Source organism: Rhinichthys klamathensis, unplaced genomic scaffold (genome assembly GCF_029890125.1).
Source record: "Rhinichthys klamathensis goyatoka isolate OS25496 unplaced genomic scaffold, OSU_Roscu_1.1 h1tg000221l_1, whole genome shotgun sequence".
Taxonomy (NCBI): domain Eukaryota; kingdom Metazoa; phylum Chordata; class Actinopteri; order Cypriniformes; family Leuciscidae; genus Rhinichthys; species Rhinichthys klamathensis.
The window spans coordinates 1249791-1266359 of NW_026606745.1; the positions used below are offsets into that span (position 1 = coordinate 1249791).

The 16569-nt window shown below is 37.2% G+C and overlaps 1 protein-coding gene across 3 annotated transcripts in view; it reads right to left on the reverse strand.

Annotated features, from left to right (window-relative positions):
- Positions 1 to 1167: 1167 nt before the first annotated feature.
- rtn1b (reticulon 1b) overlaps positions 1168 to 16569 on the reverse strand; it is a 39222-nt gene continuing 23820 nt past the window's right edge. For 2 of the 3 annotated variants that reach the window (XM_056264446.1, XM_056264445.1), the window contains exons 4-9: positions 5129 to 5336; positions 4912 to 5050; positions 3609 to 3678; positions 2713 to 2759; positions 2556 to 2614; positions 1168 to 2157 (exon numbers count right to left, since the gene is read on the reverse strand). In XM_056264446.1, the coding sequence (XP_056120421.1) occupies positions 2115 to 2157; positions 2556 to 2614; positions 2713 to 2759; positions 3609 to 3678; positions 4912 to 5050; positions 5129 to 5336 (566 nt within the window). In that variant the 3' untranslated portion in view covers positions 1168 to 2114. Of the gene's footprint in view, positions 2158 to 2555; positions 2615 to 2712; positions 2760 to 3608; positions 3679 to 4911; positions 5051 to 5128; positions 5337 to 12204; positions 12428 to 16569 lie in introns of those variants that run through there. The other variant, XM_056264447.1, reaches the window with a different exon arrangement.

Sequence of the window (16569 nt, forward strand, 5' to 3'; positions counted from 1 at the left end):
CTGGACTGATTTACCCTATAGGCAAGTTTTGAGGCATGAAATTCAGGCTGCAATTCAAGATGTTGTTGAATGATGGGAAGCAGGATGCACACTTCAAACTATTTGCTATTATATGAGCTGAAATGGTGTGTGTGTGTGTGTGTGTGTGCACCTATAACATATTTTGAGCGGATACAGATCCCGCTGTTTTCCAAGTTCGTCCCACCTGTTCCTGGAGCGAAATTGTAGCATTTGGACAATAGTCAGGTACACTGGGCAAACCTAGCAGTGCCAGCTGACAGATGGGTAGCGTCTTAATTCAAAAGAGTCATCTCCAATCTGCATTCATTATTCATATATGTACTGTAACACAACATACATCACTGACAGGTAATTTTTTATCACTTCCTGAGGCTACGCAAATGTTTTCTCCACTTCCTGTTAGCGTTGTCTAAATGTACATGGCTTAAATGTTGCACCTGACCCGAGTTAGGACGTCCATACAGTTAAACTGTATAGCAATATAAAAGTGAATGCATATAGGCATGATACAATATACATGAATAGCCTATTATAAAAATAGTGTATACATATTTTTACTAGTATAGAAAAGAGACAGTTCTCACCATTTTTAGTTTAGTATTATTTATATAGGCATACTATTATATTATTTATTCATATTTCAAATTATTTTTTCGTTATTTTAGTTTTAGTGATTGAAATACCCCCCAAGTATTTCAATTTTTTTCAATTTATTAATTTTAATACTTCAATATCAACTTATTTTTTATTTTACCAAGTCAACAAGTTTCATTTAGGCCTAAGTATACGGTTTCCATCTACTTTTTCTTTTTTTTCATTTAACAGAGTTATTATCTATGGTTATTTTAGACTAAATAAAAGCTAAGCTAAATGGGACATTTATGGGTTTATGTGACGATTGTTACAAGTTTATGTAAAATAAAAGTTTGATCGTGTTCTGTAGGCTAATTGTTGTTAATACATGATTCAATTTAGGTTTGATAATTTGCAGTTTAGCGCTAAATTTTGGCTTTTGAATATACTCAATGGCTATAACCACTCTTTTTTTTTCAGAAATTGGATGGAAAAAAAATCTATTTAATGTCATTGGCATCATTGATTAAGACAATATTTTAAGGTGAAAGATGCACCATGAAACATGAAAAGTACATTTAAGAACATTTATTTTCGCATTCAGTATTGAGTACAGCTTAAGTGCAAATAGTTAAGAGTCAATGGCTAAAAGATGAACAACACTTAACAGTACAAAGATTGACAGATTCTAGCTGGCAATCACTCACAGAAGCTTCCTTCTCCTCCCTCTCTTTTGTTTCGTATCATTTTCAGGAACAAAGATAAATGACAGCACAAAAAAACATGAATCTCTGTAGTGGAGTCCTACGAAAAAGAAACATACTGTAATGCTATAGTGAGCTGACCATATCTAATCAGAACATTGCTAAATAGTTGCGTTTGTGCCCAGATATCATGAACCTCAGCAGATCCATGTGTCTAGCTGACAATGACGATTACTGCATGTTAACAATGTTTACAGCCCCCACCCAACGCCCTAGACACAAAGAAGCTTGTTATTTTTTCAAGAAGAGAGTGTCACTGGAGAGCAATAAAGCTGGAGATCCTTCACATACTACAGAGATTTTCAGCACAGCTGAGAAAGCACATAAACTTCAAAGATAAAAAGAGAATTCATCAGCACTTAAGACTCTTGACTTCATGCACTTTATGAGCAACACATAAAACAAAAATCACATCTAGTCTTTTTTGTCGGATTTGAATAATATGTTTCATGGTTACTTCTACAATTCATCAAGTAGTTGTACTTCTGACTAGATCCTGAATTGAGAAACAGCACGCTTTACTTTTTTTTTTCTTCGTTTTTTTCTATGGTTACAAGGTGAGGATGGGACTTCTCCTGCACAGCTTTGCCATTGCTCTAGACTTCACAATGTGTACAAAGAAGAACTATGTTCCAGTGATGTTTATTTCTGATATGTGTGTGTGTGTGTGTGTGTGTACAAAGAGGGACCCTTGATCATCATTCAGCTCTCCCTGCAATGGGTCGGTCTGGGGCTCAGAACCTCCTCCAAAAGGGCCTATTCAGCCTTTCGTTTGGCCCCAGGAATCTTCTCCTGGATCCTGTACAAACAAAAACACAATTATACCACTGTATATTATATTCAGTATGATTTTTTTAAAGACAATTATAATTTAAATGATGCATTAAATTGATCAAAACATGTATAATGTTACAAAACATTTCTATTTCAAATAAATGCTGTTCTTTTGAACTTTCTATTCATCAAAGTATCTCTGTTTCCACAAAAATATTAAGCCGCAACTGTTACAATAATAATAAGCAGAAATGTTTCTTGAGCTCCAAATGCTGAAGGACACTGAAGACTGAAGTAATGATGCTGAAAATTCAGCTTAGCCATCACGGGAATAAATGACTTAAAATATATATTTAAATTAAAAAAAATATATATATTTATTTACTAAATTATTATATTATAATGCTTAAAGGGAGTACTTACTTTCCTACCACAGAGTTGACTTGGGTCCTTATTAGGTCCAGATACTGATCTATCTGTGCCTAGAGAGAGAAAGATTAAAAAAGTGAGTCGTTGTAGTCATGGTGCTTATGAATTTTACATGATGCTGTAGTCATGGTGACAAAGGTGCCTCTCTGACCTGGTATTTCTCGTAGACCACAGGCATCGAGAACATGGACACCACCACTGAAGCAAGATGCAAGGTAAATGTTAAAATACAGAAGAGTGCATGATGAGTAAACGCAGTAGTCTGTCATTTAAATCGGGTGGGACATGTCCCCACCACTTTTTGCCAGGATCGATATAGTCACCACCACTTTTTTGAAACATCTCACTGCGCAGATATACCTAATGCAAATGAAACATGTGGACAATTTGAGGACAATTTGTCTTAAATAAGAGGCAATTTGGCGCTGAAATGTGTTTTTGAAATCATGCTGAGTGTTTGTTGCCACTGTTATCAGCGGTGGAACGTTCTCTTTGGGCTCGTGCCCAGTCTTCACCCAGACGAGCGCTTTAATCTATCGCTCAATGCCATTGCGGAGACTCTCTGTTCTTTCCGGTGGAATCGCAAAACAAAATGCACACAAACGTGTCCAAGCTCGAGATATACAATCCCTGATGAAGATCTTTGATTGTAATTAGGAAAAATAAAACTATACAAGAGCGGATTAATCCGGAACTTCTGACAAGCTTAACAAAGGTTCTATCACCAGACCGTTTGGGAACAAGAATGCTTGCGGACAACTGCGGATCTATGCATTTATTCACTAACATGAAGAATCTCGGGACTAACAATTTTTGTATTATAGTAGATGTAAGAATGAAACTATCACATTAAAAATGAGTTCTATGTCGATACTTTAAACTATCGAAATCAATTTCTAGACATCGTAATGTTCTTTTTTCCCTAAAATTTTTACATATCTGATATAGCATTGTATTAGCAACTCTCCTGTCTCACCCACTTTTTAAAACAAAGTTACACCACTGTTTTAAATTACAAATACATATGGAACTGAATAAACTGCTCACCCATAATAAGAAGAGTGAGACCATTGAAGAGGGCACCCACATAGGTCAGCAACCACATCAGCACTGCGAACTTGAGGCAAACAAAAACAACTAGCAGTTAACACACACACATACTGTATATATGCAGGCATCACATGGTTTATGATGCATTTCTGTGGCAGTAACAAAAGCATTATAGAAGTGCACTGACACTCATATAGCAAGAATAAACCAATAAGGTGATAAACTGCTCTAATATTCTGTATACTAACTCTTGATTTCCTTTGCTGCTAACTTGAAATGGTAAAATAAATATTCCTGAAATGCACATTTCTGTTTCATATTCACTACTGGTTTAAAGTTTGGGGTCAGTACGATTCTTTTTTTTTTTCGTAAAGAAGAAAGTAATTTTTTTTCACAGCAAGGATGTATTAAATTGATCAAAAGTGACAGTAAAATAATTTATAACTTACATAAAAAAAAAACAAATGCTGTTCTTTTGAACTTTCTATTCTTCAAAGAATCCTAAAAAAACATCAGGGTTTCCACAAAAATATTCAGCAGAACAACTGTTTTCCATAGAGCCCCTTAAGGGACATGGTGATGAAAACAATTATGAGTTGAGAAAAAAAATAATAATATGTCAATGCTTTTGCGTTCGCTCACAAAATGTTTGCGTTCCTTGAGAAACTTAGCGTTAGCTCGTAAAACTTGTACGTTCCCACGAGAAACTGCGTTCGCTCGCAAGAAAGTTTTGCGAGGGACCGCAACGTTTCTTGGGGGAGCAAATGCAAAAGCTTTGAAATGTATTTCTTCCCCCCATACTATATTTTTTTCATCACCATGTCCTTTTAGGGGCTCCGTAGTTTTCAACATTGATAATGAAAATAAATGTTTTATAGATCAGCAAATCAGCATATTAGAATGATTTCTGGAGGATCATGTGACACTGAAGACTCGAGTAATGATGCTGAAAATTCAGCTTCGCCATCAGAGGAATAAATTACATTTTAAATTGTACAAATATTTCACAATATTTCTGTTTTTACTGTATTTATTATTATGAAATAAATGCAGCCTGAGTGAGCATAAGAGACTTGACCTTGAATCTTGAACGGTAGCATACGGACTGACAAGTGGAGTACATGTTATGACACGCATGCTGGCGCTTATGTGTGAGCAAAAAGTTAACGTCATTTCCTGATCACCTCCCATAATTTCTGTGCTTTCCTATCAAGTATCAATTTAAGAAAAAAGTCAAAAGTCTATCAAAATCTGTCATTTGAAAGATAACTTTACAATCCTGGTGTATATTAATGTTCACCTTTAGTGAGTCCACCAGATCCTGCACCAGGAACAGTCTGCGCAGTTCTTTCAGTGTGCTGTTGATATAATACTGGATGTTTTCTGCATACTTCTGCATCTGATCATGGGACAGTGACATCTCCACATCCAGATAAGCTCTGCATCCAGGTGATAAAAACATTGTTAGTAACTTAATGTGTTGCACTAACGCACGCACGCACACACACACGTCTTACTTGAAGGGATGTCCCTCGTCTGTTTTCTGCACAGCCTGCAGCACGGACTTGTAGACCCTGAAGCTGATGGTGGCGGAGAGGGCAGCCAGGGCCAGATAGGCCACCACGCTGACCACACTGAACTGCGTCAGGGAGAAAAGTAGCAGCAGTAAACTGCCAAACACCAGCCCACTCTGCTTCAGGTTCCTCCAGTACAGCAGCTCCATCGCTGGATAGGAAGAGAGAGAGAGAGAGAGAGAGAGAGAAAAAGAAGATCAGGTAGGGTCAAAATCATGCACATTTGGGATTGGTGGTTTACAGTATGCCACAAATCTGATTGTCATTGATTGTTTAAGGATCCTCAATTCAGCATTTAAGACCTACGGTGATGTAACCACTAGTGAATCACTCTGCACCAGCACTGAGTCAGTGATAACACAATTAGAAAGGATTACACAAACAGAGAGGAGGACATAAAAAAAATGACACAGAATATGTGTATGTCCCTGCTTTACAATATGCCAAAAGGTGCTGGTGAAATGAGAAGAATGTCCGAATAGCCATTAATTGGCAAACAATACCGCATCTGCTTCAGATTCTGAAGCGTGAAACACGTGAACAATTCACTATCCCATAAGGCCACGGGAGTTGAGGAGATTAAAGTTCACGCAAAAATGACATTTCTGAAACCTAATAGGCTAGATTTGAATTTCACTCTAACAAATTGACCTGCATTCTATCAGCTTCTTCAGTTTTTGAAGCCTTGAGACCTCAAACTTAAAACTTTCTTGCAGTCATTTTTTAAATGAGCATTATCAGTTTTTTGGGTAACACTTTATAAGAAGTATACAGTAATAAAGCTCTTACAAATCCTTAACAAACTATTAGTTTTCAGTTAATTCATTGTCATCTCTACATTGTATTAATACTAGGCTATATACAAATAGTAAGTTCTTCATTAATTGTCACTGTAATGAACAGAACTATTATTGTTTAATTAGCTCGTAGTAAAGGAATTGTTAATGGGTTATTAGGAGTAAATAGTTCTCACTTTAGATTAGGTTAAAGAAAATGGGAAAATGTCATTAAGTGCTTTAATTAAACCAAACTTTATTGGACATTAAATGCATTCATATTCAGTGTTCCTTAAAATGTTTACAAATACATTAAACACACACACACACACACACACGGCATATGTTGTTTACGGGAACGCTTCATAGGTGTAATTGTTTTTATACTGTACAAATGTATATATATATACAGTTTGGTACATATACACTGGTATTTATACATTGATTTAAAAAATGTGGTTTCATTGATTTGCAATATGTAATTGCCATGCCAATAAACAAGTGCGGCAAAGGATTCTGTAATTAACCCATTTTCGACATAGTCACATAGCATCAATCCACTGTTTTACACCCATTCCAAAGCTCTTCTCACTGGCCTTTGTTTTACACCCAATTTAAGATGATGCGAGACTGAACTCAAGAGATTAAAAATTAGGCAGTTTATCTAGATTACAATTACAACCTAGTAGCAGAAGTTCGCTCTAATCACAGGTATGTGTCTGAGCTAAATGGAGCTTCATGGTCTAGACAGAGTCCTGCTATCATTTCCTTGGATGTATGCCTGTCATACTCAGTGCCATTAAGAGCATTATTTTGGGCTGTGCTAAGTTAGAGCTTCTCCTAAACTAGCACTACGGATCTCCACAACAGCAGTGGGCTTCTTTGTTTGTGTTACGAAGGTGTGGCGGACACCCCTTTTTGCAATATACAAGGATTCCTGCATCATGTATAATTCATAAGCATATAATTATACAGCTGATTATAGTCAATGATCAATATTCCGTCCTATTCTATTTATCAGAAGTGAATAAGAAACATAGGTCTTCATTAAACCAAGGCAGTCTCTTTCCTCTATTTATTTTCAGGTAGAAACTAACAAACAATATAGGACACTTGCTCATTTACGCCCACTCTTTCCCATCATGCACTGACACATGCTTGTTTAAGAGGTCATTACGGTGAGCTTCGTATAAAATGTGTGGGCCGTGAAGTTGGCAGTTGAGCTCTGAGATGAAGGGAGCGCGGTCGCCACGGAAACTGGAGAGATGGGTGCAGTGGAGTGAGCAGGGATGCAGTTGCCATAGCGATGGAGCTGCCCCCCCCCCCCCCCCCCCTCCCCTCCCCTCCCTCACAAAGTGCTGCCTGCCAGACAGAGTAATAAGGTACTGATGAAATGATGGGGGAGGGGAACAGGAGGTAACACTGGTATGACAGACACACAAGCAAAGACCCTCTTGCTAAAACAGCCCATTGCTGACAACAACAAGCCCCCTCGTTCATGAAAGACCTTTGCTTTTTATCAAGCTAAAGGAACACAGCAAACAACAGTTCGGTCCTTGAGGGCAAGAATGGCTAAATATAGCTATTGCTGTGTGACTGCACTGAAAATCCTTGATTTTTTTTATGATTTTCAGTTTTTCATTCTTGCTGTCCAGTATATACTTGAGAAGTAGCTAAAAGTATGTACTAAGACTTGTTTTCAGAGAATATATCCAGTATACAGCATAGGCAAATTGGCTTTTATTTGTCTTGTTTTAAGGATGTCTGTGCTTAAAACAAATCTTAATATCTTACTCAGGTTTGCTTTTCAAATGAACTTATCTTGTTTTGATGTTTAGGTAATTTTACTGGGGAAAAAAATATTGGTTAAAAAGTATTTTTATTATTATTTTACAATGTGGTAAATAAATTAAATTACATTAAGGTAATATCTTACCCGACTTTGCTTCTCAAGTGTTCTCAAGTCTCAAGTCAAGAGTTCTCAAGTCTTATGATGTTTAGGTATTTTACTGAGAAAAGACAAATAAAATCAAAATAAATATATAAAAAACATTAGATGAAATCTATTAAATGTTTTGAGTAAATTATATTTTGCTTCTTAACCTGGTTTTAGCACTTGCTGTGTGAACACACAAACACAAAATAATGGACATGATTCGAAAAGGTTAAATGGTCATGGAAAAAATAGTCACACTTATATTGTTCGCGGTCAAAAATGGCCGCATCAGAAATGAATGGGAGAGGAATTTCATCTATTGGAAACTTTGTTACTGCGCACAAACAAATTCTTACTGAAACCAAATTTGAACTTTAAATTTGGAACACAGCTTGCTTAGATTTATGATTCTCACCATTTTAGAGTAAAACGTGTTTTGGAAATTATATATGTCATATAAATTTTTTTATTTTTGTGCATTTTTCATAACAATAAATGTAAAAAACTTTCACAAAAGTTCACTTTTTTTAAAAACTTTTTTCACTTCAGCAATAATCTGCCAAGAGTTGTTTTTAAAAAGAGACCAAACAAACTTAAGTCTGTGCTCCAAAGTATTCAAGATATATGAATCTTGTTATATAAGTTATATATATATATAAGTTGGAAAATTTCATTTTCAGGTCCATGCTCAAAAAGTGAATAAATGGATTATTTATAACCATAAATAATCCACTGCATAAATATAATTTAGTACCATAAAATACCCCTAAAAAAGGTAAAAATATGAAATAAAAAATATAATCCAACTAAAATATAGTTCAATAATTACATTGAAATAATAATAAAAAAATCTGTCATTTTTGACCGACACGTGAACAGTACCAGAGGGTTAAGTACATTAATCTTGTTTTAAGGATGTTTAGATATTAAATACAGGATATTGACAGAGATTTTATTTTTTACTTAGGCTACAGAAACTTTTTAAGAAAAATTTGACCTTCATCCCCTAAAATTAAGTTTAAGATGTAGCAGGACAGTGATCTAAATCCAACCAAGGTGGGATACAAATAAAAACACATGGTCTAACAAACCATCCTTGTATAACTTGTCACAAATAGCACTACACACAAGAGAATGCTGTTTAACACAAACAATTGATGTGGTTGCTTTAGGTTACTGCAAGCGTAAATGCAGATTGGATAGTTATTTTAGGGTCATGCTCTATTGTAGACACATAGCCTGCTTCTGACATCAGTGGATCATACTCTTATAACAAAGAGATCACTTCAGACAGCCCATGACTAACATTATTACAAACTAGACACTAATCTGGATGACAACAATCTTGGCATGGGACAGAGAGATGCAGTAAGGCACCAGGCAAACAACATTTCTCTGCTATCAATAATGAAAGCTCTTTTAAAGAAGCGTCACATGGTGTGATCCCAAACAGCCTCCAGATAAACATAAAAACGACTTGGCCTGGTTAATACAGTGAAGAAAACATCACGGATGCCACAATGAGCAAGAAAGAAACTCATAAGTCAGCCGTAATTAATGGCTCCCTCTGTTTAATCACTCCTCTAGACTGGTTCATCATGGGACAGCATAAGTCTTTAGGGCATACATGTATACTCTTACAATTGTAATACAGGTTAGACTTGAGATATTAGGCAAACTTAGAGATGTAATATATATATTCTTGCTTAAGCATCTGCTGGCAAGCATGATAAAACACTGCTGTATAAGATCCTGTCCCAAATAGAGCTCTAAGTCCTTGCAGTCCTCCTCCAAATCCACTTTACTGATTTAATGCTGTATGCTGGTTATTTGGTAGCAGAACCTGCCTCAGAAAGTGCACATTGGAGGCTCTTGAGCTCCTTCTGAAACCTAAAATGTAAAAGTTGCTTTGAAATTATATGTGTTGTGAAAAGCGCTATTCAAATAAATGTGAATTGAATTGAATATTTATTATAAATGATTTATCCATGCACATCATACTTTTTTTTCAATTCATGTGCCCTCATGATCTTTAATCAAAATAACTTTCCCTCCCTCTCGCAGCAAATTTATGAACTCAAAGGGATACAAATTCAAATGATGTCATCATTTACACGCCAAACCAGGACTTTCTTTCTTCTGCAGAACATAAAAGAAGATATTTTGAAAAATGTCTTGTATATAAGATAAGTCATACAGGGGTTTGGAAATGGCAAGAGGGTGAGTAAATGATGACAGAATTTTTATTTTTGAGTGATCACTTTAAGCAGTGTTGCTAAGAGACAAAGCACCACACATATATCTTAAACAATGAGCTTCTATATTATTATGGGATATTCTGACCCACAGCAATGACTACTACAAACAACTGAAGAGTCAACAATAACCATCTTTCACGAATTGTACCACACATTGATTCGTCTTGTAATTTTACCAAGAAAAACTGGGGGGATGAATATGGAAAAATAAACCTTTGACCTACATAACACTAACAAAAATGGCAGCTATGTCCTCCAACATCATGTTCTGATCACAATATTAAAGTTGATATGGATCCAGGATCAGTGAGATCATATGACACTGTATTAAGCCTGGCTGACAAATGCCTCTTATATCCTCTATTGAATAACCACTGGTGTTTACCACACCTTGAATTCTAGGTTGGATATTTCCTGAGTAGGACTATACAGTCTTAACCAGAGATTGAGTTTGGGAATGTATTCCAGTGTTATCTGGTCCAAGTTTTTATCAATTAGAATAGTGCTAGAACTAACACATTTGCCAGTGTGAAGTGATCAAATCTGTTTTATGATTTGCAGTTAATGGAAGAACTGGAAGATATCATTTCGGACGAGTACCAAATGACCATCAGGACAGTAACAGCCAATGTGGCCCCTCACGCCACAGATTTGACTAAACTGCATACTTGAGAAAAGACTGTGAGAAGAAACAGAACTGCTGACTTAAGAGAAGCCAGCACCTTTGCTGCGGTTTGACTTTATAGCATTGAATCGATACCTATAGGACACAGATATTAACAATCCTGAGCCAACCGACACGACTATAGAAGGAGATGGCAAAAGAACACAAGTCCCTGCGCTGACACAGGCACATCTTCATTAAACAGTACAACTTAAACCATTAAAAACGTGAGAAATGTTTGTTTTTAACATCTTCACATCTGTTTTAATTTTAGTAATGGCTTTGTGTTGCAGTGCCAACAGAGCAGAGTTTTCTCAACTCTAAAGAGGCACTAAATCCCAAGCGAGATAGATAGGTATATTAATCATGTTAATTTCTACATGTACAAATACTTTTATTAATTAAGCTACATAAATAAATGCTGTGAAAATGTGTTCATTGCTGTTCATGAATACATTAAATATTTAATTCTTATGTTAAAGTGTTTCCAAAAATCTGAAATATAAAAGGAACAAAGACTGAATGACATTAATATTTAGAGAAAAAAAAAGTCAAATATTCATCAAAATATACCTATTTATGTTTATAAGCCCTTGAACTGCCAGCAATGCGAAATGCTCAATATATAAATAGCCACAACCAGAAAAACCCTCCCTCTTAAATTGTTCTAGTTTTCTTCCTGACGATAGTCTCTCTAACGTGATAGTCTAGGCATTGGAGTGATGGATGCATAGTTGTCTTCAAGTGGATAGTAAATAAATGACAGCAATAACTGACTTTTATTATACACATAAAACACACGCATACTATCCATTCTTTGACAGAACAAGCAAAAAGAGGGGTTTACATTTAGGCAAACACCACAAGCTATATTCAGGTAGCCACACCCTATACCTCTCTCTTTCTTCTTTTCTTTATTTCGCTTTCTGCTCCCTATGCAGCCTAAAGGCCTTTATGATCAACACAGGAATAATCAGACAAATGTAAAGAATTACACAAAGCATTTTAACAGCTCTTTGTGGAACTATCCGCAATCTAAATGCCCATCTGACCTGAAAATTAGGCAGTCATGCACATCATTGGCAATTCATTCTAATCAAACACACCCAGAGTATATGAATTCAGTAAGTACAATAAGAAGGGGGTAGAAGAAGGGCGTGCCCAGCTGTCTCAAGCCCCCCCAGTCTGCCGCTCGTATGCCCATGATGGCGGTCGCCTCGATGCGGAAAAAATGCCAAAGTGTGCATGAGCATCTTCCAGAATCCCACATGCACCTGCCCCCAAGAAAATCCAGCAGCCCTAATAAATCAACCCCTTTCGTTCCAGACATGCACATGCATCTTCTTCACCCCGGACCCCCTTTCCTCCACATGCACTCACAGTACCCTTGCTCTTCCAGTTGCTCCAGAAACCTTCAGTCTTGGTCGAGTCTGCGGCTGCCATGGTGCTGGCCTGCATGCTAGGCTGGGTGAGGGGAAGGACTGCGAATCGCTTTCTGCTAACGCTACTGCTACAGCCTCTCCGCTCCTCGCTCCGTATCTGTCGTTAATATCCCTCTCTTCGTTTCTCTCTCGCTCACCGGTTCACATCAGTGCATGAATGACCCATAGGAGGAGGGGACCGAGAGGGGAGGGCATGCAGGGATGGAGGAGAGGAGGAATAGGAGTTTATGGTGATAGTGCTGCCCACTGGTGGAAGAACTGATTTTGTTGAAGGCAGACATTTGAGGGAGGGGCAAAGCGTAATGATTGACAATCACTACAGACAATCTTTCCTTCCTTATTTTGACATATATCCGAGTGAAACGGCTTCACAAAAAAGAAAAAAATGTAGGACGGGACTTGATTTGTCCATCGGAAATTGACTGGATCATTGTGGTGCCCTCATGCCAGTAAACGCATCATCGGAGAAGAGAACAGATTTTGTAACAAAAGGGAGGAAAAGTTACTTTGAATTAAGTTTATGAGTGCACATGGATTAAAAAATTAAGCAATAATTTGCACGGATAAATTATTTATAATAAATACTTCTATAATCCATAAATAAATAATAGTAAATTTTAATTTCACAGTGCCTTTAAAGGAAATCAAGAAAATTTGTATAAAAATATAAGGTTTTTTTTTTTAGCTTGACAGTCCCTGGCCACCATTCGCTTTCATTGTATGTAAAAAACAGCGTAAACATATTGCTAAACATCTCTTTTTGTGTTTTATGTAAGAAAGAAAATCATACTGGTTTGGAATGACATGAGGGTAAATAAATGACAAGACTGCAGACAGACACTAAAGTGGATGGATGAAATATTTGTTTTCCTCTCTCTTTCTCATTTTCAGTCTTTTAGATAGGAGACTAATCCCAACTAATCCTCTAGAAAAGATTGAAATCTGGTGGTAAACATTGCTGCACACTATTTTTCTCTTTCAGAGCAAAGGCTCATTCCGTACTCATCGCATCATATCTGATGAATTTCACTCTAGACTGCTATAACAGTGTGTGTGTGTGTGTGTGTGTGTGTGTGTGTGTGTGTGTGTGTGTGTGTGTGTGTGTGGAAGGAGACAAGCCTCATGAGATATGGAGAATGACTCGGCACTCTCGGTTAAAGGAAACAGGATGAGCTCACTCACAGGCAAGCGGACAGTCCTGTCCAGTGGTCAGGGATGGACTTGCCATATGACATTTTCAGATGGGCAAGACTGACTTATTGGCTTTTTTTATTTATTTTTTATTTTTTGAACAATTTAATTCAATTGTTTAATAATTTCTCTCTTTTGCATCAACACTGGATTCATTTAATCAAGAACATTAAAAACAGTAATATTGTGAAATATTACAATTTAAAATAACTGTTTTCTATTTGAATATAATTTATTACCGTGATGGCAAAGCTGAATTTTCAGCATCATTGCGCCAGTCTTCAGTGTCACATGATCCTCAAAATGGTTGTACAATATTTGTTCTATATATTCATTCAGTTAGATCCTGCCTACTCTCTTTCTGCAACAACCATTGTAACAAATGGCTGGAAAAGTCATAAATAACAAAAACATCTCCTTATTTTTCGCATTATGAATTCAATAAACCTTTTAATATTAGCCACGAGCCATGTTTCTTTAAAATCTCAGACTATATAAAGTCCTAGCTATAAATCACTTAATCATGGTCCCTGATTCTAGTCATAGTGGCAGACTGTAATGAGACACTTCAATGCACAGAGAACATCCACCATGATCCCATATGTCATGCATAGTAAGAGATAACAATAACTGCACCTAATTAATTTATCATACAAAAGACCAGCACATCATTGTGAATTATGTATTATCTTTGCCATCTTTAACTCAAAGGTTTAGCATTTAATGCAAGACCAAACAAAGGAAATTGGCATACGGTATGAATAATGTCTGCGCCTCAGCTTCCAGTAAACACATCACACATGAAATGCCAGGGGCGTTTAAAAGTTAAATAATTGATAGAGACAGAATGAAGCATAAGATCAGCTAGAAAGACACATATAAATAACTGCTTAACTATTTCACTGTACTTTGATCAAATAAATGCAGTCCTGGTGAACACTTCTTTCAACAACATAAAAAAAGAATCTTACCGACCCCAAACTTTTGAATGCTAATGTACGCACAATGAACTAGCACACAGGAACACATACAGGCCAGAAAACACATCGGTTTCTGATGTGTTATAGAGATCAAAATTTTAGACAAGCACACACTATGATAATGCTTTACAACCCCTGACAGCGAGACAATGACTGCACGAGCCCGTTCTCATCCCAAGGCGTAATATACTGACTCTTTTGCCAAAGCGTCTATATCCAACCCACATGGCACCATTTAGCGTCATATGAGACGCAGATATATGGCGCCTCCTAGTGGTCTAACCCTAACACTACCCCAGACCTAAACCTACCCAAAACCCGAAGCGTGTTATATTGACGCTAAAGGGTGCCATGTGCGTTGGATATAGACGCTTTGGCAAAATAGTCAATATATTATAGCCTAGAAATCTAGACGCACCCTAGCGGCAGCGAAAATTATTTCGCAGCCAGTGTGGTCTAGCAACTCTCCATAGGCTTTTGAGCTGTAAAAACCAAAAACTGGTCAGGCCAATCACATCGTGTATAGAGTCGGCGGGCGGGCTTAACACAATGACGGCACAGTTCATGACGTTCCGCGTGATTTCCATAGGTGATTTTCCTGCTACTTGAAAACAATGAAGATGCATCGGTCTTTCGAATCGGCTTTGGCCGGGACTCTGGAGGACTTGGAGTTAAGAGAACGTCACTTAAGTCATTCTTAAAAAAGGAAGATGTGTTCGGAGTTTTACCGACCTGATACGGCAAAAGTTTAATTTATCAATTAGCTCCGCTGGTGGAAAAACGCATGGGACTCACTCATCCACAACCGTTCGTTGCTCTGGTTGGTTGTAGCGCTATCCTATTGCGTGCAGAGGGATTTTGAAAGGTAACCGTTTATCCCGCCCCTCGGATTGAGGCATGTCAATGGAGAGTTCCCAGACCTAACATCTTCATGTAGGTCTGGCATGCCAGGCTAAATATATTACGCTTTGGGATGAGAATGCGTTGACTGCACATGGTAAACTGAGCCCTCTGCTGGAAGAAATTAGCAGCGATACCCATCCTCAGTTTGTGTACATGCGGTTACAAGAGCCATCTCATTTCTAGAGGCTTCTGTGAGACACTAAGCTCAAGAGAGGAGGGGGGAAAGGGGGTGCGGTCAGACAGACTGTGGCACCATACCTAATTTGCAGACTGCCATAGACACACACACACACACACACACACACACACACACACATACAATGGTCTCCAGGCAACAACAGTAAAGTCAGTCTGCTTTTACAAACAGTTCTCCTTGATTAAGGGTGTTGTAAAGAGGAATATAGACTGAAAAGCATCATATGAAACATTGATAAGATTATAAGACAAACATAAAATTTCCAATTACATTAGCACTGCATGGCAGGAGGATTTAGAGCTGTCTTCCATCCACCGTGATACGTAACATATGATAGTCTGACCCCCAAATGAAACGCATATTATGCTCTTTTTATCTCACTGTAGGATCGGTGCAATGCCCTCTTATTCCACTGCAGTGTGGCTTTGTAATCACAAGACGGCAGCACCCATTGGTCACAAACGTAGCAGACACCAAACTGACCTGAACCACACGGGGAGGCTTTGTTCTGAACACTTCAGCCCAAAGCATTGATGACGTAATGACTTCAACAGATACAAACAAATGACGTACTCATTCACTAATACACTGAAGTCAATAACTATTTATTTAAAGACAAAACTAACGTTAATCATTTAACATTTATTAAAAATTAATTATTGATTAATTTAATTGTTTAATAATCATATAAACAATAATTCATGTTTAAAGCAATATTCTGAACTCCCCCCCCCCCCCCATTCTTTTTTTGTTTGTTTGTCTGTTTCTAGTGAAAATACGACAAATAGTGACAGTGCCGCTGCTAGCCATTTTGGTGCCCTAAGCATAATTCCTTTATGATGCCCCCCCCCCCTCCTCTCCTCATCAGCATCACACTCTTTTTCTCTTTGTTTTTATCTTGCCCTGTCTCTTCCCCTCCTAAAGTTGGCTTTTTTAATTTACTAAAGGTTACAATTTGTATTTTATTGTCAATATGTACACATTCATTATAAATCCTGTGCCTAACATGATGAAAACGGCTTTGTTCATGTTTCTTGT